The sequence below is a fragment of the Chenopodium album genome, chromosome 16 (assembly GCF_948465745.1).
Source record: "Chenopodium album chromosome 16, dcCheAlbu1.1, whole genome shotgun sequence".
Taxonomy (NCBI): domain Eukaryota; kingdom Viridiplantae; phylum Streptophyta; class Magnoliopsida; order Caryophyllales; family Amaranthaceae; genus Chenopodium; species Chenopodium album.
This window is the reverse complement of record NC_137849.1, coordinates 35,918,353-35,944,479: the sequence shown is the minus strand read 5'-3', so window position 1 is coordinate 35,944,479 and position 26,127 is coordinate 35,918,353. Positions and strand designations below refer to the sequence as shown.

General features: G+C 33.7%; 1 protein-coding gene across 1 annotated transcript; it reads left to right on the top strand.

Moving 5' to 3' along the window:
- Positions 1-2,925: 2,925 nt before the first annotated feature.
- LOC145586421 (tubby-like F-box protein 8) lies at positions 2,926-7,173 on the top strand. Its single transcript, XM_081643261.1, has 6 exons — positions 2,926-3,214; positions 3,505-3,561; positions 4,121-4,555; positions 4,731-4,818; positions 5,209-5,341; positions 6,075-7,173. Exons 3-6 carry the CDS (start codon positions 4,208-4,210, stop codon positions 6,784-6,786), a joined length of 1,281 nt encoding a protein of 426 aa, XP_081499387.1. The 5' UTR covers positions 2,926-3,214; positions 3,505-3,561; positions 4,121-4,207; the 3' UTR covers positions 6,787-7,173.
- The last annotated feature ends 18,954 nt before the right edge of the window (positions 7,174-26,127 follow it).

Sequence of the window (26,127 nt, the reverse complement as noted above, 5' to 3'; positions counted from 1 at the left end):
ATAACCATTAAATTTCAACGAATACGGGCTGTTAAAGAATTGCCCGCACGAGAAATTCATAAATAAATTATCGAATATCCACCCAATACACAAGGTCTCGAGATTGTATAGTTAACAAATTACACCATTTATATAGATATGTGTATGGATAGAAAACTCATAATTGTTATACATAATATCTTTCTTATATTAGATAAATTAATGTTAAATAAATTATTATTTTTTTATGAATGAATTAATATGATATGTCCCTGAGAACCAAAATTAATTTTACCATTTTCAGGTAGCTGGGCATCATTAGTCATTAGCAACGGTATTGCAAATTTGATCTTCCAATTCAATTAAATATGGCATAAAGGTTACGGTTGATTATCATCCATTTTAAAATATCAATTTAACATTGTAGCATAAAAATTGACAATAAGTATATGGTTTCATACATATTGTTGTAATTGCTTTATAATAAAACTCAACATATTCAATATTTAAAGTAAATGACTATTCACATTTTTTTACAAGGGTAGGTCTCTCTTTTAATCTTTATTATTCCTCTATTCATGGATGATTTCTTTAGTTTTTACAATACATAGTTAGACAAATAATTAATTAAAGGCTTTGCCCTAAACTTAGCTTAATTTAAAACTAGTTTTGTGCATGGGCGATGTCCGGATTGTTGACAATAATCTCTTGTATTGTACAATTTTAATTTTAGTAGGTTTTGACTTTTTTAACTTCATTAACAAAATCACAAACATACACAAAAATATTACAATCGAATATGAATAAGTTTGATGGTCAATCAATGGTAGACTAAAAAAAATTATGATACATGAGCATATTTATAATTTTAATTTTAATTATAATTACGTGGTTATTTGTATAGGAGTAAAATTCTATTGTTAATTGGATATTCATATTACCTATAATATGTGGTGTGTTGCTATAAGAGTATAAGTAAAATTCTATGGTTAATAAAAAGATAATTTTTTTTTCAAAAGAATTATAAATTATTTTATGTATACTTTTTTATATCCTAAACATATCTAACGTGACATCTAATTTAATCACAATAACTCTCTAACCACTTGAGCTCTCCCTCATTCTCAATATTTGACATTATAAAAAAGAATTATATGATCTTATTTAACATTCAAGTTTAAAAGTTTATCACAATCCGGGCACAAAACTAGTATATATATAAAGAGGAGTTTTTTCCTGAGTTTTTAGAGAGGCACGTAAAATTTGATTTTTTACGTGCGCCATGTAAGATTATAAATTTTAGTTGTAACCAATTAAATAAGAGATTATTAATTTCTTTTAGAATTAAATAATTCAAATGTCACGTAAGCAAAATTGGTGAATGAAATTTTTAAGTTTAAATTAATTAAATATAAAATATTATCTTTTAATATTAGAAAATTTATCTACACATATAACAAATTTTAGCACATAAAAAAGAAAAAAAAAATGTTTTACAAAATTCAAACAATGCACGGGTTTCATCTAGTTTTATATATAGTACTCGAAATTTGAATAATCTAGGAAAAATAAGGATTTTTTCTTTTTTTTTTTTTTTTTTTTTTTTTGTGACAAGTTATTTCACCTTTATTTTAACTTATTTCAGGCGCATTAAGTTTATATAAATTTAGTTAAATTTAGATGAGTTCAGTTCAGGAAAAATAAGTTTAGATAAGGGTTACCTAGTAAAAATTACTATTAAAATAAGTTTTCATAAAATCTAATAAGTTCAGATAAGATAAGATAATAAGTGAAATTAAATGAAAATCGGGTAAACAGAACACACTAGTGTATTTTTTTTTTTTTTTAATATCTTAAAAATATCTTAACTTATATAAGAGATATATGTATATATACTATAGCTAATGTAATACAACATTTAAAAATTCTTCCCTTCTTTTAAAAAGGCCAAAGGCTTTTTTTTTTTTTTTTTTTTTTTTTTTTTTTTTTTTTTTTTTTTTTTTTTTGAGAAAGGCCAAAGGTTTTGACTTATATTGAAAATCGTAAAATTTTGATTTTAATTTTTTACTGAATTAAGTTTACCAAAATCAATTTTGATGTGGTAGATATATTGTGAATCTTGTGTAATCAATGTTTATATAGTATTTAATTGGCAAGTAAAATAAAATAAAATATCAAAATAGTGATTTTCAAGGGAAAAAAACACCAGGAAGTGACATGTGTCACTCTCAGTGTCTATTTTAGCATTAAATTATTGTTGATTGATGATAAAAAATTTGCTATTTAGGAAAATTAAAACTCACTCGATTAATTTTTAAGTACAACACTTCCCTAAAACTATTTTCTTTATTTAAGTGCAAGATTTTCTATCTCTCTTTTCTAATGGTATTCACTCTTACCTTTTTCTATTTTTTAAAAAAATTATTATCTGAATCCTCTTATATTCTATATGTTTTTTTTTTTTTAAAAAACAATCACCTATTATATTCCATACATTTTTATAATTTTTAACTTCTTACATTTGCATATTATTTAACAAATTCAACTCAACTTTCTAAAACTCAGTATCGAGCTACTCTAAAAAAGGGTAAGATAATCATTAAATATATTTCGTAAAAATGATACAAGTACTATGTATTAATCTAAGAATATAAGATGATCCCACTTGTATACAGTTATTAATTATTCAATACGTTCTCACCCAACTTTCTACGAGTAAAATTTTGTATCGCCTACACTATATTAAAAAAGGTAATACAATCATTAAAAGCAATTTTCCTAAATTAACACTCAACACTCCATATTAGTTTAAGAAATTAAGGCAAAAACACGTATCAATTTTGAAAATCCTCAATTTTTTTTAAGCTTCTTACATATAACCCTTACGACAACATATATCATTTTCCAAAAATTAAAAAAAGACACAACGGAGTGAGTATTAAAAAGAGAGAGGATTTGTTCATTACTGCGTTATTTGAAAAAAAAAGGAGTAGGTAAGTAAAATACAAACTCCGTATCAAATTGAGCCTTGTTTTTATGATTAATCCTTTGAATTGGATTTAATAAGGTTTGGAATCCGGTTTTCAGATACACTTTTTCTAGAGAGAGAGAGAGAGAGTGTGTCTCTTCTTGTGTCTCTTTGTGTCTGTCTTTGTTAGAGAGAGAAAGTGTTAGAAACCGTGTTCCAAACCCAAGGATCTCAAATCTCAACCCAGAAACTCAACAATTTTTCAAGGTATACCCTTTTATTTCTTTTCTTTTTTGATTTTATTAATTACCCTTTTCCTGATTTTCATTTTTTGCAACATTTTTCATTAGATCTGCTTGATTTTCAACTGTCATTTTCTGGGTATAATTGAAAGTTCCGATTTTTAGCTGATTTTTTAAGATATGGAGCTTATTTGATGTTCAAATTTTTTCATTTTTTTTTCTTAGTTAATTTTGTTGACTTTTTGCAAATATCTGCTTTTTTTTTTTTGTGTTTATTTTTTGATTTTTGTTGGTTTATTTCTTGGCGTTGGATAGAATTCAGCTTAAAGTTTGCATCTTGGAGGAAGTGGTTGGTGGGTGGTTCATCTACTGGTGAGTAAATTTTTGTTTTTTTTTTGGGAATTTGTTTGGGATTTTAATGTGTCATTGGAATCGTGTATTTTAGATCGTTGCTAGGGTTTAAATTTTGAATCTTGTTATGAATTTATGATCAAAGAAAGATGGGTTTGACTCGTGAATTACTGAGATTTGGGGGTTTGTTTGAAATGTTATGCTTATTTATATGCTCTAATTTGTGCTCATTTCTGGAAAATTGGCCATTTTTTTTTTTCCTGGGTTTCTTGCTTGAACTCATTAATATGATATATAAGTAAAATTAAGTTTTTGTTGTTTGATTGTTGTAAACTGTGAGTTTTAATTTGAAAAAGCTATCTAAAGTTGTATTCTTTGATTGTATAAAAGCATAGAAAGTTGTTTCCATCTGAAGTGCGGTATGTTGTGCTTGCTCTCCATTAAAGTCCATATGAGAAGCTTTTCTTTACTACAGAATCTGCTTTTCTTGCTTTGCTCTTTTACCTTATCTGCCTTCACTGTTTTACCTCCTTGCTAAGGTTTCAAGTCGAAAATTTAATGTTTGTGTGTTTATTTTCAGCTTTATGTGTGGCTACTGATCTGTAAGCGAAGGATTAATTTATGCAACCTTATCAAAGGAGAAATTAAGATATAGCTATTTAAGGACATGTCTTTCCGAAGCATAGTCCGTGATGTGAGGGATAGTTTCGGAAGCTTGTCTAGGCGAAGTTTTGAAGTGAGGCTCTCTGGTCATATCAGGGGAAAATCGCACGGTTCAGTTCATGAATTACATGACCCTCCTGTTGTTATTCAGAACAGCAAATGGGCTAGCCTTCCTCCTGAGTTGCTTCGCGATGTTATTAAGAGATTAGAGGCTAGTGAAAGTACATGGCCTGCTCGGAAGCATGTTGTTGCGTGTGCTGCTGTTTGCAGATCCTGGAGGGATATGTGCAAAGAAATTGTTAGGTGCCCTGAGCTGTCTGGAAAGCTTACCTTCCCCGTCTCATTAAAGCAGGTAGGCTCAGTTTCCATGCTTGTGGGGATTCTTCATTTGGTTTTTGTTTTGGGACTCGAATGCCGTTAGATGCAGCCCATTATTAGATATCCTTGTTTGCTAGTAGTCTAGAACTAATGTGTCTGTTTTGAGTGCATCCCAATAAGAAATGTGACACCTTGTTTGTCTTCTGCAGCCTGGTCCACGAGATGGAACAATTCAATGCTTTATTAAGCGAGATAAATCCAACTTAACTTACCACCTTTTCCTTTGCCTTAGCCCTGGTAAGCTGATTACTAATTCGCAATTTCTTTGTTCTTTAAATTCTTGTTTTATCTTATTTTAAGGGATAGTTTATTGGCATAATTTTGGGATCATTGTAGTATATCCTTTGTTAATTCATCTTTTATCTCTCAGTGCTGGTTTAATGACATGTTCTTCGCTGTGGTGTTCATTCAGTAACTGTATATTTACTTCTTCACCTTAGCTCCGCTTTTGAAATATTTATATATTCGTGGTTGGATTGATTGCTTGATATGCTGTCAATTTTGTCTAGTTTATTTTCCATTTTAGCTGAAGATGATGATGCAATGCATTATATTTTTAAAGGGGATATATTAACTTTTATTGATGTTATGCTCATTCAGTTCTTTCTTGCTGTCTAATTTTTGCAGCTTTGTTGGTCGAGAATGGAAAATTTCTTCTTTCTGCAAAGCGGACCAGGAGAACCACCTGTACAGAGTATGTCATCAGTATGGATGCAGATAACATATCGAGGTCCAGTAGCACTTACATAGGAAAATTAAGGTAATGGTCTATAAGTTACTATGGTTTCTTTTAAAGCTGTGGTTTTCTAAAGCATTTACTTGATATATTGCCAATAGAATCTTCCCTGGTGAAAACTAAATGCTTCCCACATATATCTCTAGAAATTGGTGGAAGCGTATTTGGCTTTGTAGATTGGCTTGTGTAAAAGCATGATTCTGAGGGGATGCTCACACTAATAGTTTGGTATATGATCATTATTTGTACTTTGGCAATTAGCCTTTTCTGCGTTTTGTGAATTTTTCACTTGAGGGTGCTTAAAAGCTTAATTTCTAAATCATTCAATTCTTTGTAAAAAAAAAAAATCTGAATTAGCACCTGCCTTTCTATTGGTTTCGTGTTTGATAACTTTTAAAAATATCATCCCTTGTGACGATTAGTAGGTGCTTTCGCCTTAAATTATTGGCCATTTCTTGGTTAGTGGTTTACCCTTGTGGCCACAAGCCTGATTCCAATTTGAATTCGCACTTTAATTTTGGTCTCCTTGTATTTGGTTTTTGGAGAATCAGACGAGGTGGAAAGGTGCTAGAGTATATGTCACTATATTGCTTATTGAGTGTCTGCCACTTAATGTGTTAGGTATAAAGAATATGGCCAAATATTATGAGAAGTACTATGCTTCATTTTCTTATTCTTTGCTGCTAATGGACTCAATGTATACAAATGATTTCGATGGAATCATTTAATCTAACTTGATGGTCAATCCTTGTTTCAGGTCAAACTTCTTGGGAACGAAATTCATCATTTATGATACACAGCCACCATACAACAGCTCACAGTCATCACCTCCAGGCCGTAGCAAGAGGTTCTACTCCAAAAAAGTCTCCCCAAAAGTTCCTGCAGGCAGCTATAATATTGCCCAAGTCACGTACGAGCTGAATGTTCTTGGTACGCGGGGACCACGCAGGATGCACTGTGTTATGCAATCGATTCCGAATGCCTCTCTAGAGCCAGGTGGCAGTGTACCAGGGCAGCCTGAGCTCCTCCCCCGATCTCTTGAAGACTCTTTCCGCAGCATGTCATTCTCAAAATCGATTGATACAAGCACCGAGTTCAGTAGTTCCCGGTTCTCTGACATCATGGGCCCTCGTGACGAAGATGAAGAGGGCAAAGAGAAGCCCTTGGTACTCAGGAATAAGGCCCCGAGATGGCATGAACAGCTGCAATGTTGGTGTCTAAATTTCCGAGGGAGGGTGACCGTTGCTTCAGTGAAGAACTTCCAACTTATAGCTGCTACACAACCTCCACCTGCTGGGGCACCAACACCTTCTCAGCCCGCGCCATCATCAGATCATGATAAAATCATTCTACAATTCGGAAAAGTTGGCAAGGATATGTTCACCATGGATTACCGGTACCCTCTCTCTGCATTTCAGGCCTTTGCAATTTGTTTGAGCAGCTTTGACACTAAATTGGCATGTGAATAGTAGGAAATCAATCGGTGGCAATTAAAGCTGAAAAAACTAGCAAAAAAACTAAAAAAAAGTGTTGAGAACATTTAGCAGGTCATAATCACAAGGGTTTTTCGTCGTAGAGTTGATTAGCGTTTGTGTCTTTGAAAAAAGTCATTTGTATAACCTTCGATCAATGAAAAGTGCATTGAAGGATAACAGAATCGTTGATAATGCATCTGTTTTCAGTCTCTTCTATTGTAATTCTATGCACTTTCACTTGTAGATCGTCGTTCTCTGTTGTTGAATGTTGTCTTATGATCTGTTGTAACAATTAGTGCCAGAAGGATTCGAAATTTTCTAGTAGTCTCTAGCTCTATCGTACAATGTAGTTTCTGTTTATTCCCTAGCCAGATTATCGTTGTTTCTGGCTCATAAAAGAAGAAAATTGCTCGGCTGATATCTTGTTGTGCTTGTTGTCGTACTACAATACGCAAGTTTTGATATAATGTTCTTTGAAGTTAAAATGTCAATGAATGTGTCATTAAAGTTTTCAAAAAGTTAGAATTGACTCAAATTTTAACCTGATCATATGACATATGATTATGAAATAGATCAATCTTAATTAATGTGCATGCCTAATGAAGTGATGATTTTACCATTTCTTTTTCTTGGAACCACTTGATAATATTTGTGGTCAACTTTCTATTTTGGAGAGAAAAATCCAAGTAGTTTGCAATTTGTTCAACAAATTTTATAGGTAAATATTAGGTGAAGGATGTTGATTTGGTCCATTTTTATCCCGTGTATAGAGTGACATCTTTATGCAATTTGGTAGTTTTAAATAGGTTGGGTATACTTGTCATAAAGAAAAAAAAATAAAAGAATTAGAAGGAAGAATGAATTTGGTGGAAAGGTTTGTTTAAAAAAGAAAAAGCAATTTTGTGATTGAGATTAGTTTTGTTAATTACAAGTGGATTTTTCTAGATTAGTAAGATGATCTGATTTGTAAGAATTAAAAAAAGCAAGTAGCAAGCCACTGGTGGCATGTTGATGGAGGAGTTCACCTTTGACCTCGTGTTTCGTACCCTTTGAGCGTGTGAAATGTTTGTCAACACTCAATAGCATATAAGTCGATGTATGTGATGCACTTGTTTAAGAGTGATAGAATAAGATCAATATTGAAATTTCAACCATAAGGGCTCATTTGGGTATTGCTGTAGTTTTTGATTTTTGGTTTTTTGTTTTTCTAAATCATATGATAGATGTCATATAATGAATAAAAATTAGTTAAATTTATTAAAATCATGATAATTTTGAAAACTGACAACAGAAAAGTCGAAACACTTTTTTCTTGTTTCCTATTTTCGGTTAAAAAAAAAAAAAAAACTGAAAACTAAAAACAAAAAACGATGCCAAACAAGCCCTTAACTTCTTAGTCGAATTAGCTATGTATCATGGTATTAAGAGTTAGCATATTATGGTTATGTAAAAGGTTTCAAGTTAAGGGACTCGATCTAAGAGGGAGTGTGATGATTCTAGACCCTAACCATTAGCTTAAAGTATTAATATATAAGGTGTTTTAGATTTATCTCAACATATATTCTCAACACATCAACTTTATAAGTAGTATATGTTTTAATAGATAATTGGACACCTAGATGTATTCATTATCACTGTTATGCATTTGACAAGTCACAAGTGTATTAGTTAAACTGTTGCATTTTGCCTCAAAATGAAGATAATAGCAAGTATATTTTCATATAACTATGTAAGAAATGAAATTCATGAGAAGCAACTTTTCTAAACACCAAAACTTGAAAGAAGTTTGACCTGAAACAAGGATAGAATTTTACTAATTAAATGGTTTCTACATGCACTTGTTTCGAATTAGCTTAGCTCGTTATTACTTATCTTAATAGTTAATAGTCTTAATACTGATTAAAATGCCTAATTAAGATTGTTTTGTCCAAACATTCACATGACTTTTCCTGATCATTTAATTCAATTAGATCCTTCAACATAGCAAAACGAATTGATACAAGTATTATTAAAAAAGGAGAAGATTTAATTAAATGATATCGAAATCATTTTGACCTACGATTTCAAGTCGAGTACCAATTATATAAACACAAATACACAATGATGCACAGGTAAATTTTCAACCCGTGAATGGAAGCAAAAATAATCTTTCTACGTACGTAAAATAGTATTTGTTGCACAATTGTAAATAATTTTCTACGCTCCAACATGTTACGTAGTGCATGTCTAATGTCATGTGCAATGTGCTAATAATTATACAACTTTTCTGCACGTTACTCCTAAATGGCTAAATCTGCAAGATTCAATCTAAAACGATACTTGTATCTTTTTTAGTGACTGATTGAATTTGGTGTTTAGGGTTTCATGCCCTTATAGTTATAGTCAGGGTCCATTTAAAGAATTAAAGTTGCAGGCCTTTAAGTTTAGGCTTGTAGTACTTTTGGCCCATTTAGTAAAATGGGTAGTTTCTAGTTCATTCATTTAAAGCCCCTCAATATAATTACAGTAGGGTACATAATCATACTCCATATTATAATTATGAAAGAAAAAGCGTAGGACAAAGCTCAATAAGAGTATAAGACAGTGGAATTCAGTTTAGGGTCATTTTTTTTTTGGAAAAATTGTCAAGAATACTATGAGCTTTCGCTCAAAATATAACGGCCTTTAAATTATCCCGAAATATTACGACCTTTTTGAAACTGATCTGTCATAAATAGGATAAAAAACAGTTTACCTATTAAACAAGTTAACCTAGACACGTGGCACGTTATGATTGGTTAAGATTTAAAAAAAAAACCCCAACTCCCCCTTCCCGTAATTGTACTACGTGCAATCGTGCATTGTTAGATCAACACGATAATTATTACCATATATAGTATAACATACTTATGTACTACTACGTATGTTTTTCTAACAATATTAATGTCTTGGCATCATCATTGTTATTCAAGCATCATTTTTTTTCAAGCAGTTTTATTCATTCATCACAGAGTTTCATGCATCAGTTAGTACTCACTCAATCAAATTTCTTTATTTGTTTTTAATTTATTGTGATGACCCAAATTTAAGCCAACTCATAAAGCTGTATTAAGGCATTTTCAGCATGTACTAAACCCAAGTCATCTCAATTGCATGTAATTTCACACTTCACATTGTTTTTCCAATGCCCAGGTAGCATTGCAGTAAGATTCATAATCTTTTGCTAGATAAATAACCCACATTAAATTATAGAGGGAGAATGACTAACATATAAGATTGATGAATTGTTCCATCAATCACCTATTAACTACATTATGCTTCGACATGAGCTTGTGTATTGACGAATGAGGTGCATAAATCGAGAGAGGTTTTTTTTTTTTTTTTTTTTTTTTTTTTTTTTTTTTTTTTTTCACACTAAAGACTAAGGAAATTTGAAACTAGTGACACAAAGCAACTATTCATACAAAGTTGCATTGATTTGATTCCCAAGTATATACTATGTGTAAAAAATAAACCTCTTATGATGGTTTCTTTTTTATTTACAAAAAAATTAAAAAAAATAACTTCCCTAATGTCTTTATAAAGAATAATAAAAAGAAAAGATTAAGAAACCCGCAATATATAGCTAATAAAATTGAGATGTGAATGTATAATTAACACAAAAGAGGTTGGTTAATTACTGGCAAAAAGCCAAAAAACATGAGGCCTAACTTCTAAAACACTTTTAAGAGGAAAAATTAAGGATATCAATATCTGTTAAAGCCAAATCTTTTGACTGAGATTTGATTCAATGTGTCCTTAATAAAGTTTAAGATTCATGGGAAAAAGGTGTTGAAAGTACAGTACCAAATCAATTGCCTTCAAAAGCCATATTTCATCATAGAAAAGTAAGCTTGCTCACATAAATTTGATATTATGATGATATGTATGTATCATGATTAGAGCTGTCAATTTGGGTATTCAAGTCGGGTTCGGGTCGGGTCAAATCAAGTTTCGGGTTGAATTAAGATCAAGTTATGTCAGGTCAATCTAGCCTCAAATCAGGTTCAGGTTCCGGTTGGGTCAATTTCGGTTTAGATTATTGCGGGTCGTTTACCTTTTCGGGTATAGGTCGGGTTCGATTCGAGTCAAATTCAGATCGGGTTCAATTTCAGGTTCGGGTTGTGTTGAGTCGGGTTTAGGCAGGTTAATAGATGGTACATTCGGGTTCGGGTTAGGGTTGGGTTAGATAATTATTTGGTCGGATAATCTTAAAGTTAAATCATTCTTGGTTTTGATTCAAGTTCAATTCGAATAAATATCGATGTGGTGAAGCTGAACCTATATAATTACGCCTTTTATAATTTGATCAAACATTATCAAGATTTTATTAAGCCTATATGCGAAGTAATAGAGAACAAAAGGTATATAACTTGAACAAATTGTACCAATATTTTGTTAAGGATTGAGGTTTTACAGAACTATACCACCTGAACGAAAGGTGTGTAAAATTTTATTAAACCTTTCATGACTCGGGTCAATAACAGGTTGTGTTGGGTTAAAATCGTTTTCAGATTCTAATCGGTTCGGGTACTAATTCGGGTTCGGATTGTTGTCAGGTCGGATTAAATCGATTGACGGTTACTATCAGATCAGGTGTAGGTTCGGGTTTAGGTCATAAAGTATTGGATCAGATCAAATCGGTTATCGGATAACATCAGATCAGGTTACAGGTCATTAGTTTCACCCCATTGTTCGGGTACATATCAGGTTCAGATCATTGCCGGTTCAGGTCTGGTTCTCGGGTTGGGTCAGTTTTTGATAGATCTAATCATGATTACAAAATTCTATTTGGATATTAAGAAAATGGTACATTAAATTAAAAATTATCATTATCTTACTCCAATCAATATACTATAATAATCAAAGTTCTAATGAACAATGTAACACTCTTTATGCCGATGAAAGTTAAGTGAGATAAGACTGATAACACTAGTTATCTATACATCGGATCAATTGTTTTATAGAATTGAAACCAATGACTGCAAAAAAGTATACATTATTTATAAAGTAGAATGAAATCAATTTGGAATATCAGACACGATATGATATGATTATTAGTATGTAATGAAATGTCTTAAGTTCTACTCCGTAATTTTAATTGAAGAATCTTGCTTAGGTGGAGCTCGTGAAAGATAGTTGTTGGAATTTAGAAACATATTTAGCTAGTACGGAGTATGTCACATGATAGTCACGTTACCTCAAGTTCTCAATCTCCTTCCTCCCTCTCTCTTTACTTTGGTTTCATTCCATATACAAAACCAAGTTATCAATAAAAATAACAGTGCATTATCTTATCCTTCTCTCATTCGATACCAATCCATTATGTTATTTCCTCCGATCATACCAAGTGCACCAGTTTAAAGTTTGTACTCCCAATTTTCAATTCATGACAATTAGTATTTAGTAGAATAAAGAAAAATGCGCAAGATTCTTATATTTAGTATTGGATCTTCCTTGTTAATAAGCACTAAGAAGCCTTAGGCAAACAAAAGCGTGACATCCAACCAATGGTTACATCTACCTCTAGGCATTTTCATGTACTTCAATTAAAATAGACTTGATTCGTAAAAACTATTGGTTATTGGCCTTATTGCGCTTGAGCTTCTAGAAAATAACATAATTATTAAAGGGTCATCATCTTTTTTAATAGTATGGCAATGATGATAAAAGCTACATCATGATGAAATATGTCTTCACTCCTTTATAATTTCTTTATATTTTATACTATGGAGTAATATAGTTGTATTATTTAACTCCAAATTGAATAAATAATCTTGTCAAAATACAAGATTACACTTAATGATGAATGTCTACTGAAGTTTTGGACTTTAGTTTGTTTACAAAGAAATTACAAAATGAAATATAACATTTATTTACAAGAATGATAAATAATACATGTATGTCCAACAATAATCTGCGTCAAAAAAAAAAAAAAAAAAAAAAAAAAAAAAAAAAAAAAAATCAAAGGAGCATAACATACATTTGTTTCATGCCATCTCATTAGTTCATACATATACATGCTCCAAAAAAACGGAGGTCCAAAAAATTACAAGTATAAAATAATTTTACAAAGTATAAATGACAAAAGTCATCAAACAATCATACTAAATCATACAAATATACAACCATACATTGTAATATTAGCAAACAACTAGTTTAACAAATTGCCATGCAAAGGGAAGAAATTAAATCTAATCAATTCATAACAAAACACATACGGTGTACATGAAGATGGTCGTCGATCGACAATGAACGTACCCGGCCCAAGGCCCCGAATCAATAATGAAACACATACAAGGAGATGATCAGCAAGATGATGTTTACACGACGTCTCGTCGATCCTCTCACCATTGACAGAGATAGAGAAGTGAGCACTGCCCTTTTTAGGGAGGCAAAAAAATATATGTTCTTCAAGAAGATGAAGAGAATTTTGAGTAAGTTGACATATCTCTTGTTATATAGAGGCTCAAAAAAAGATTTGATGGATCATGGTGAAGGTGATAGCTAGGGTGGTTGCTTAGCTTAGCTTAGCTTAGCTTCATGCATATAAATTAGCATGTTTGTGAAAGAAATATAGGCAATTAATGGTCTTATATGGCCATTAGGAGATTAGAGAAGACACTAATTATATAAAACCTTTCACTAATATAATGCCCCCCTTGTTAATTAAACTAATTATTTGCCATATAAATCCATGTATATGTCACACTCATTTTCCTCTCTATATATGGTCCCCCTATGTCTAAAGTTTTTATATGTATAAGAATATAAGATCATTTTTTGGGGTTATGGACCTCCACTTGATAGGGTCGTTAGTTAGTTAATTAAGTGCTAATAAAGACTATTTAGGCAAAAGATTAGTAAGTTTGACAAATAAGAGTTTTATTTTTCATTCTTTTATTTTTTATAATGAGTATACAAACCAATAGCTATAGTTCATTCTTTGAATATTGATACATGGTTTGAGGTCTAACAATAGTGGTGTTGTTGCTAAACATGTGCATGTGAGAGTCCTAGACAACCAACATCACAAGTCCTCTGATCTAAAATTTGAGTGGTTGGTAAAAATGACTTTTGAGTTTTGACGAATAACATTATTTAGATTTTTGAATCCTCAAAATTTAAGGATTCTTTTGGTTGATTTGTATTTGTTAATAGTCGAGTTTAGTATGGATTTGAATCACCATAATTCATATGGTACAGTTTTAGCTTATTGTAAAATTAATTTTTAATTTTTTGATTTGTCTTTTTTATCAAAAAACGAATACTAAAATAACAAACGGAACATCATAACTAATTAACTATCCATGTGACAATTTCTCTTTTAATTTTTTTTCCACCTAATTGCTCTTTTATTATAATCTGTCCAATCTTCTCCAACAAACTTTTGATTTATGACTGTTCACTTACCATAAATAATACAAGTAATTTTTTTTATCGAATAATAGAGCAGAGGGTTTTTAGATTATCTGATTAATCCACTTCTTTCTTGCCGTTGAACTTCTTAATATATATGGAGCTTTCTAATTTTAATTTTATCAACTTTTTTATGTCGTGCACCAGGGGCTAATCTAGTTAATTAATATTTGGCGAGCTGTATAATATAATACTCATTTTAACAAATCCAATACCCACGTTTTTAACTTCCACATAAAGCTAGAGTTTCTACATCTTAATTATGTTAATTGATAAAGAGTTCATCCATATTATGATATTCATTATTTTCACTTTCTTCATCGATTGAATTGATTGGTTACACCATGAGCAATATGTATTTTCCCGCATTTCATACGTCGTTATTATCAAATCACTACCCCGTAGTGCAATTTACGTCAATTCTCATTCATGCATCTTTCAAAGTGGACACCAATTGTTAAATCAAGGCTTATCATTAACACAATCATTATCAATATACTGCACTTTATTTAAATCGAGAATTAGTCAATACTTGAAGAATAAAGTAATCATAAGACGGGATTACAAAGGTTTAAAATCTTATACCTGAGATATTCCAATGGCTTTTCCGTTACTCTCACCTTATCGGGGTATAGAACGTTATACTGGATTTTGACCCTGTGCGGTGCACGAGTTTAATTTAAACCTAACTTGTCATTTACTAATATATATAACTTGTGGTGAGAAATTGAAGGAAATGTATCATTGATCGTTAGAGCAATTACTATGACTATATAATTATAACAAGAATTATATTGTGGAGATGATTAGTTCAATTATTTAGAAAATCGATCCTAATTTGTATTGTTAGAGACAAATTATGATGTGGCAAACCCGGATCTTATGTAGCAAACTCACCATGCAAGCCCATGATGGGGTTAGTGGCTAGTTGGAAGGAGTAATTTTTTTTTTTTTTTTTTTTTTTTTTTTTTTGAGAGAATGGAAGGAGTAAATTAAGAGAGTTAGTTTAGTTACAACCTAAAATAGATGATAAGATTAAATATTAAGGGATAATACTGACAGATATAGTAGAATTATTCAAACACAAATTGAACGTAATATTCCTCACTTCACACAACCCCTTATCCCCAAAGTAAAAAAGAAAAAAAATGCGAGAGAGCGAAAATGCGCTAGAGAAAAGTCTGTCTAGCGAAGAGGAAGACCTTATGCAAAGGTCGAATAAAAAAGTCAAAAGGACGCCGGAGAATTCTCCGGCGACTATGGGGAAAGGTAATCGTACTGAAGATGATGTGATGATGGAGTCAGTTGTAGAGGAAACAATGGAGGAATTGCAACAACCTCAGCCACGCATCTCGTATTGCAGCATGACAAAGGGAAGTGCGAATGCGCAATTGAGTCAACGATTGATGAGTACGGTTGAGAATGAGTTCGATTCTGATTGGCCAAATTATGACCGCCTCTGACGGTCATTTGAAAATAGCAAAAACGGTCGCCGAAAATAATTGTGAACGTCAACGGTCGTAGCGTGGTGGTCGTTGTTCATATGGTCGCAAAAATGCATAATTACAACCAATTGACGGTCGCAAATTTTTTGCGACCGTTTTTAATATTGACCGCATGGACAACGGTTGCAAATATATATATTTGCGACCGGTATAAGAAGCGGTCGCAAATCTGGAAATTAGCGACCACTTATGGCCGTCGCTAAAAGTTAAAAAAAAACAAAAAGAAGGGGGAAAAAACGCACCCACTTTCCTGTGAATATAGCCAGCCCCATCACCATTACCCACCCTAAAACACCACCAGCCACCTCGTAAATCTCACCCAACCACCACAATTTCCATCCCTTTGCCGTGAAAATACCAATCAGCCACAACAAAAGCCACCCCTCAACAAAATTTATGAAAATTAAACCCAATTAAATTAACGAAAATCAAATCCAAAAATAACAAAAATCAAACAATAAAAACCAGTAATTTAAACGAACCACAAAAATCAAATAAAAAACAACCAAAATCAAAAATTAAAATCAAATCAACCAAAAAACAGACATCAAAGCAAACCCATAAAAAATACCAAAAAACAAACCACAAAATTTAACAAAAATCAACCAATACAAAACGAAACTCAACCAAAAACAAAACTCAAAGTTAACCAAAAACAAGAAAACATACCACAAACCCCGAATTGACTTCAAACTTCACCTCGAATTTGGTTTAATAAGGCCAAATTCGACCATGAAAATTCTAGATCTAGTGTTTTCATAGTCGAATTTGACCTTAAAAACCATGAACTATTAACACCAGGCCACCAGCTAAGCAATGAAGCAAAAGAAATTTCCGAACTCCACAACACCACCAACGCTGCAAGAGGAAGGAGAAAGGAAAGACAAAGGAAAGAGGAGGGAGAGCGAAAAGAAAGAGATGAGTGAGTAGAATGAAAATGGAGAGGAAGGAGAAAGGAAAGAGAAAGAAAGAGGAAGAGAAAGAAAATAAAGAGGAGGGAGAGCGGTGTGATAAGTGAGGGGAGAACCTTAGGGTTTAGAGAATAGGATCTTTAAATACCATATTCTTTTTTAAAAAAAAATCCCTTTTGCAACCGCCTAATTTCGATTTACGACTGTTTTCGATGGTCGTAAAAGAGATATTTTAATTTAGAATTATTTTTAATTGTTTAAACATCCTTGCGACCGTTTGAAAGGCTAAAAATAGTCGTGAATCTACAACCGTTTCCAAAACAGTCGTAAATCTACGACCGTTTCCAAAACAGTCGTAATATTACGACCGCAAAAAAAGCGGTTATAAATTTCATATTTTGCGACCGCTTTCTTGACGGTCGTAGAAAAACGGCCGCAATTTAATCGAATTCTAGTAGTGGATGATGATCTACCTTCGGATTGCGATTTAGATGATGAGGCATGCCCTAATTTCCTTTTAACCAAAGAAGAGAAACAGAGGTTAAGAAGACCATGGCAAAATGCCCTAATTATCAAACTCTTTGATAAGAAACTGAGCTTGAAGTCCTTATAAAGAGATTGAGATTGAAATGGAGTTTAAAAGGGAATATTTCCCTTACAGATGTAGGGTATGTGTACTATGTGGTGCGATTCATCAATATGGAAGACTATCACTTTGTTTTGACTCAAGGTCCATGGATAATTGGGGATAGCTATCTAACAATCCGGAAATGGATACCAAACTTTGCCGCTGAAGAAGCCCCAATCAAGTTTCTCACGGCATGGGTAAGAATCCCTCAACTGTCTATCGAATACTTTGATAGGGATTTTTTTACCCAGAATAGGATAAAAAATTGGCAAAGTTGTTAGTATAGATAGAAATATAGAGGCTATGAGCAGGGGTCAGTACATTCGATTCAGCATAGAAGTGGATGTGACTAAACCCCTATTGGCAAAATTCAGATTGAATGGAAGAGTGTGGCACATTCAATATGAACTGAGACAAATTTGTTTTAGATGCGGGAAGTTGGGCCATAAAGATAATGATTGTGAGCTTGAAGCTGTCCAAGATGATAATGGTGAAAGGAGTCTCAGGAAGAAGGAAGTTCATGTCCCACATAACTTGATTAAGGCCATACCTGAGGAACAAGATCAGTTTGGATCTTGGATGTTGGTTCAAAGGAACACTCAAAAATATGTCGCCAAACCAAGAATGCAAGCTCAGTAAAAACCCGGTGAAGAACTAAGGAAAAATGGAGAGAAATAGAATAAAGGTGAAGATTCTGCAGGCTGGGTCAAAGGGAAACAAACCAAGAATCAGGTTTGGAAGAAGGTGGAGACTAACAAGAAAGGTTCGGGGTCAAGCTCAGGGTCAAGGTTCTCTATTTTGGGACAGGAGAATGATCAGGAAATGGTTGATTTGGAAAATAACCATGAGCAATTTGGGGATGATCAACATGCTGAGATGGAAAATATTTGATCAGATCCTTCAATTAATTTGAAAGAGACAGTTAATTTGGGCGAGGAGAATAATTCTCTAAAGGAAATCAATGCAAATTTGGGAAACACTCAGTATGAGATGAAGATTAATATGGAAGGAAAATCAGTGGTTGATTTAGGAGAATCTTTGGAGCAATCTAAAAGGGCCAATAAAGATAGAATTGTGATGCCTAGTTTGGAAAAAAGATAATTATGCTAAGTCCTTACCCCCCAAGGATAACTTGAACTCGCATAATTACCTAAACAATAATAAAGAGAATATTGAACCTTATATTAAAAAAGATTCAATATTGACTAAGAAAGGAGGAAGAGATAAAAATTTTGATTCTGTTTCGAAAGCATCCCAACAGAAGCAGAATAGAGAATTCAGTGAACCTTTGAGTTGCAATGGAGCCGTGGGAGATCCCAACAAACCCCCAGATTCCGATAACCTTAGAGGTGTGCACCCCTCCATCATACAGTATTCGTGGATTACATGATGGAGGGTCCAACCCTGACAAAGTTTCACCCAACATCAAACATGGTGTTGCTCGAACTAAGCACGTTCCTTCCTCCAGGCACAACCCTCCAGAGATGTAGGCCATGATGGAGATCCCGATGAGAGTAAGAGGTCCTATGAGTGCGCTGATGGAGGCGTACATAGGATTATTGCCTAATATTCCTTTGAATATTTATGATCGTCACTCAATTTTTCCGATGTTTAATATGTCAATTAAAATAATAATATAGAATGTTCAAGGGGCGGGGAATAAATTAGCAGCTATTAGAGAGCTAATTCATATTAATGATCTAGTTGTACTTGCATTGGTAGAAACTCATCTTAGTGGTGATCAGGCGCTAAAGCTATGTGACAGAATTAGATTTTCAGGCCAGACTAGAGTTGATGCACAAGGTTTCAGTGGTGGAATTTGGTTGTTTTGGAGGGAAGAACTAGTTAAAGTGACGGTGCTCGATAATAATACTCAACAGATTACAATCGAAGTGGAGAAGAAAGATGAAGAACCATGGTTGTTTTCGGCTATCTATGCTAGTCTGGATAGTACTCAAAGAAAAAATTTATGGAAAGAACTTGAGAATATTGGTAGAAGTTACAATGGCCCTTGGATGCTTGCGGGAGACTTTAATGATAGGGGGTTGACCCTTGAAACGTTCAAATCGGCAAGGCTTGACAGAGGCCTTGCCAATGAAGAATGGAGAATTCGGTTTGCTGAAGGTGCGGTACGTAACCTGCCATGGTTTACTTCAAATCATTGCCTTATCATCATAAGTACTAATGGTTTCACGCCCATTCCTTTGGCTCTAAAGCCATTCAGATTTCAGGCTGCGTGGCTACACCATGAGAAGTTCGAGAATTTTGTTGAAGAAAATTGAGATAGCCACCAGGAACTAATACCGTTTTTGAAACGGTTTGTGTAAGGAGGGTGTGCCCATCGTAGGGGATCCTTCTCCTCAAATGCCCATGGCCCTTTAAAAGCCTAGGACTTAACACTTGTTAGGGTGTACTAGGATTTGAATTCCCGACTGTTTGGGGGACCTTGAATTAGAGTTAATCCTATCATCACGCTTTTTTATAAGAAACAAGTAAGGAGTCGCCAATGAGTTTTAGGAAAACTCATAAGCTCATTCATGCCTTTCTCCCAAGTAGAGTTCAAGGGATATTTAGCATGAATCGTAAGTTTATCCATGCCCAAATTGGTCTACATGTACCAGAAATGAGTTCGGGAGCGAGGGTACTAAAATAACGTTCCTTTTAGGGAGGAATCGTTGTTCTAGCCCTAGTGCGGCCTCTACTAGCTCTTTCTTTTTCACAATTTCAACATCAAACGATACATGCAACGTGATACCTAAAACTAAGTTAGTTGATTTTATTTACAAGCATTAATCACGTAGGAATTACATTGCTAAAGTTGTTATTCTTTTGTTATTCAAATTCGTGAAAAGAACAAGAAATAAACAATGTTCGCCTTGAATTAGGTGATAAAACAACAATTAATTATCAAATTCTAGTCTTGATTAACGAAAGAATACTATGCAAATTAATTAATTAAAAGTTTGTTTAAAGTTATCAAACAACACTATTTATTCATTTAAAGTTATTTAAACAATAAAAGAAAAGTGATTTATCTAAGTGCTCAGGAAACTAACCGTACCGTTCTTCTTTTATGTTAAATCTTCGTTTAATGAGTTTATGGACTTTCTTTCTTCTTTGTACCTCCAAGGACTTCAATGGATTCAATTAGGGTTGGAAAGTATTTGGGAATAGAGAAGAAAAGTAAGAGAACTTGAGAGATTAGGGTTTTGAGAATGCTAGGGTTAGAATTCTAATTGTTCCGTCCCCTTTAGGGTTAAACGAAGACCCCTATTTATAGGCGTAGGAATCTAGGTTTAGGGTTTTAGAGCGGCGCCATCAGGTGGTGCGCTCAATTCTCTGAGTCACGCTGGGTGCCGCGCGCATCTCAATGACTTGCGCGCGACAGGCGCGCGCAACTCACTAAGTTGCGCTCGGTGCGGTTTGCCTTATACGAAAATGTGTTTTTAAAAATTCCATATCTTTTGATTGCAAAGTTGGATAAAGGCGTGTGAGATATCTAAATTTCTACTTTCCAATGCCGTTAAAATTAAGTTAAAATATGTTGTGGATCAAAAGATATGGCCGTTGGAGTGCAAGGGTGTCGGTTTTAGGGCCCAATTTAGTGTTTTGATCATAACTTCTTCGTTTTAGCTAGGAATTGGGCTTATAATATACCGTTGGAAAGCTCTTTGAAAGGGCTATCCATATTTATTGGCCTTGCATAGAAATATGATGTTTGGTTTATCTTATTGGCTCGGTTTTCAACAATGTAAGATCCATTGGATCCAATGATTTATTTGATGCATTTGGGTCCGTTATTGTAGATACCTGATTGTGTCTCCCCAAAAACCAAACCCAGTGATGAGTCCCTTTCACGTCATTGAATATCGAGTAAGGTGAAATGTGAAGAGTCTCATTAATTCTTTTGTTTTCTAAAAAGTTTAATAAAAATAATTCATTCTGTTTTCGAAAATCATTCATTTCGTATCCTATTTATAAAAAACATCCAGTCTAGTTTAGTTTGGTCCATAATATGGGTCCAGTAATTTTGTAGTTGGATGGGTCTTGAAAAAACCTTTCCAATGATATATTATAAGCCCAATTTCGATGAACAATGAGGAAGTTATGGCCAAAATACTAAACTGAGCCCAAATCGGATTTTACCTATGGCCCAATGATCATGTGGAGGGTCCAAAGGTTTAATGCTGTTCCTAAACCAATTAGGATTAATTAGAAAATTCTATTAGTTTCTAAAAGATCTTAATTATCCTTTTTGAAAAGATAAGATCAAAGAGTTTGAAATTGAATAAAACTTTCCTTTTTTAAGTCCTAATTCTATTCGAAATGAAAGACGTTCAAAGATGATCAGATATTATTTTTTTGACTCATAATTTTTATCCAAATCTTATATGGTTGGATAAATCTTGAAATTACCTTTTCAATGATATATTAGGATTTTTTAGATTTTAGCACCACAAATAAGTCATAAAATGGATTTTAACACTACAAAAAAAAAACTTTTATTTTAACACCACAAAATTTCTAAAAAAATGGCTTTTACCACCACTTAACTTGTTTATGGATGAAATCCGTTAGTAGGGTCCACATTGCTTACGTGTCAGCATATTATTGGAAGAAAATAATAAAAAAAACAAAAACCCTAAACTAACCCAGCCACCCATCCCCAGCGCCGGCTGGGCGGCTCCGACCATGGCCCCACCCAAACACCCCCGTTCCCAGCTACAACCACCGGAATCTCCGCCCCCTCCTTTCCCCCCTCACTAAAATCGGTAACCTAACCCCAACGACCACCAAAAATGGGTGGCCGTTTTTCGAACCACCCAAAACCGCCAACCAAAACTGGGTTCTAAGGGTCGAAAACGACCGGTTTATGGTCGAGATCGACCACTTAGGCCTTAAACTGGTCGTTTTCGACCTTTAGTGGCCGTTAATGGTGGTCGATTTTTGGTTGTTTGAAAAACTACCGCCCATTTTAAGCGGCCATTGGGAGGTTTCGTTGGTTTTGGGGAGGGGGAAAGGGAGGGGATAAAAATTAGCGGCGGCTGGGGCTGGGAACTGGAGTGTTTGGGTGGGCCGGGAAATGGGGTTGGCTGGGGTAGTTTAGGGTTTTGGTTTTATTATTTTTTTTTAATTTTTCTTTTTTTTTCTAAACTAATAATATGATGACACGTGGCATAATGGACCCCACTTAACGGATTTTTGGACGACAACCGTTAAATGGTGGTAAAGTAAAATTTTATAAAAAATTTGTGGTGTTATAATAATTTTTTTTATTTTTTTATTTATTTTTTTGTTTGTAGTGTTAAAATCCATTTTTTCGTTTTTTTGTGGTGTTAAAATCTAAAAAATCCGATATATTATAATATTAATTCCGAGCTATAACGAAAAGGATATGAAAGAAATACGAAACTCTATCCAAAACCGACACCCTTCCACTATTTCAGCCATATCTATTATTATAAAAAATATTTTAATTTAATTCTAATTGGGTTGGAAAGTAGACTTAAATATCTTTTCAACGACATATTATATGCCTTATTTGGACTTCCGGATCAAAGGATATGATAAAAACAAAATCCGTAAAAACTGTTCCATCACGAAACGATGGCCCCATCGCGTCGTGATGGACCCTATCGCGCTGCGATGACTCTGCGGCAGAACCAATTTTATTTTGATTCAAATTCTAACTCTTTTCTAATCGTTTTTGGATATTTTTCTCTATAAATAGGGTTGATATTCTCCGTTTTCAAATAATCAACAATCATCATCTCTTCTCTCTTTAAAAGCTAAAGCTTATTTTTTCCTTGTCTCTTGATTTCTAAGCACAGCTTTTTAAAATACAATATTCCTCATTCACGATACTTAGACACACATAGCCAAGCTTGAAGTTGCATTCTCCCTAGACGTGAAAGGTTGATAATTTATGAGGATTTGGTTCCAAATCCCTATTTCAGTTATTTAAATTAATTGTTTGATTTAATATTTTTTATTGAAGTTACTAATGTGTGTGTATTGTTTTGATAGAAAGAGATACGAGGTAACAAAGTAAGTTGCTTTATTGCTATATCTTTAAAAAGCATGTTTATATTATATTAATTCCTAGTATCATATTAGGATGTCTTTTATTGCTTTATAGTATCATGTTTAGGTTGCTTCCTATTTTCTTCTATTATGTTAGTTTCATGTTAGGGTTAAAGTTTTAATCTTTATTGTTTAGTGACATCCTAGGATTTGTTATTAATCTTGTTAGTATCATGCCTAGGGTCTTGCTAATATTATTATGCTTTGATTGATATTATGATGATGATGATTTGTTGTATTAATTATTATTATGTTGCTTGATATCATCTTATTGCTTGATCATGCCCTCTCTTGTAGGTTTAAAAGGAATTTGTATTTGTAATCAAGCTTAATAAGATAATTAATAATCTTGTTTAGGCTAATGTGATTTTAATTCAAGTGATTGACAATAATAGATTTTTTTGTGAATTAATATTCAACCAACATAGATTAAACAGGTTTAGGATTAATATATTGATTGTATGTTAGTCAGAAAGCGCACATGAATATGAGAAGAATAAAGTAGAGTCCTATTTTAGGGCAGGTTCAATCTCTTTTAGGTTGGATTTGTACCTTCATCCCCGAATATCCTGTCATGGTTCAGGACCACTATGGAGTTAGCGATCTCATGGATCGTGAAGGGGTGTAACCTTCACCCTGTGAACGGTTTACAAGTTCGTAAAACTTGTTGGCGACTCTTTTGCTCTAGCTTCCTTCCCTTTGGACGCCACCATGCTTAAGTGTATGATCATAGTGGGGCTCAATTGTGGGATGCTTGAAATATTCCCTACAGTTATTAATCAAGTTTAAACATGCATGAGCACGTTTTAGGCCTAATTAGTAATCGGACAAGGTTCTAAGATAAATATGGGTTTTAACTTACTTCATAATGCATTTCATAGTCCATAAATGCTTCAACTTTGATCTAGCATGAAGAACGGATTTTTGTAACATCATCGCACTTCCTGTCGGGACAAGAGGCCAAAAGTAGGTGTCTACAGCTAGCCCCCACTTTGATCGAGTCATAGAATAGATGATGATCAAAGTAGCCAAGGAAATAAATCCGAGACTCATTCTGCGAAGTTCCATAAAAATAAGGAATCTTTCAGTAGTGTTTGAGAATGTCGAAACTGTCCTCGATTCGCTAAATGTTTGAGACAAGTAGCTATTAAGGCTAGAAAAGTATTTTCTAGACTTAACGCGCTAAAGAATCTAGATTGATCCTTTGCAAATGTAGAACGCTTTTACAAGTAAAGGCTGTCCTGGGTGATGTCATGGCATGAGAAGATATCGGTTTTTAAAAAAGTGTAAAGAGGATGATATCCTCTCAATTATGGCATCGCTGATCTAAAGTCCTTCGATATGTCATTAAAACTTTAGTCTGATTTTAACAAGTTAAAAAGATGATAAAAGGAGAGATGTTTCGGCATTCGTAGCCTAACACGTGAATAAAGTTCTTGACATTCGCTTGTCAAAACGCAGTATTCGGTGTCCACAAGATAGAAATACATGTCTCAAGACTGGAGGCAAATATCCAAATCCAGTGAGAGAGGAGAAAATCGGAAACTCTCTCAGCAGTTTTGTCCACAAGATGAAAACACGTGTCTTAGGACTGGGGGCACGTGCCTAAATGGATGCAACATCGCTAACTTTCCGGTAAGCCAATAAGCTCACTAACTACCGTATTTGCTTCCAATCGAGAAGTGTCTGTTCTCGATTGGTTTGGCGCACCAGTCGACTCGTTTTACTTACGCCTACAGAAAGACAGAAATTCTACCGTTTTAGTTACGAGAGGTAGATCACGTTTCTGGGAAGAGGTGAAATTTTACACAACACCTACGCCATACAATTTTACGCTGTATGATAACGCCATCCTTTTTGATGTGGACGCCAAAAATAAAGAAAAGAATGTGACATTTCTAAAGGAAGTACAGTAAAATGACAAACCTGTCTATAGGAGCTTTTACGTAAATCACCACTACGGAACGTCTTAAGACACGCTCACGAAAAACGTCCAAAACTTATGCTTAGGGCAGGCACCAAGCACGGTGTGCATGCATGATGATGCAAAAAACTATCAAAGAAGAAAAGAAACTACTCGATGCAAAGCAATTTTAAAAGATTTCGATAATTCGCGTGTTATTACGCCTAACAACGTACAAAACCATTGGAAAAAAATTCAAAACGGGTCGAAATCTAAGTACCGGTCTTTTAGGTGACCAGTGTTCGCGCGCAACTCAGTGGGTCACGTTGGCCAGGCGCGCGCATGGTTCTGCGTTGCGCCGGGATGCCACGCACAGCTTGATGAGTTGCACGCGACATTTGAATTAGTAAAAAGAGGTGGAGAAGCGCGATTTGCACCTCGCTCTTTTTTTTTCCTCTTTCACCATTTCGATCTCTTTCTTTCTCTACAAAGGTTGTTTTTTTTTTTATTGTTGTTTGAAGCTAAGGAAAGTAACTCTTACTCCTTCTATTGTACCAGACTTTGAACTTGGTCAATAAAATAGAGAAAGCTGAATGAGAAACCCTAACTTTTAGAAGTCTAGGGCTTTCGATTTGACTTGTTTTCATGAACTTGTTTGTTTTATGTTGTCGTGATATGTTTAAGCAATATATTGCAACAAGTTTCATGTGAAGTGGTAAAGTATTGATCTTGTATGAGCATATTCAAGCATATATGTGTTTTTTTGTTCATTTAATTTTGAATCTGTGCTTGAACTTTTCTTTTTTGCTCACATGGACTATACTTATAAATTTTAATGTAAATTGAAATGTATAGAACAACAATTAT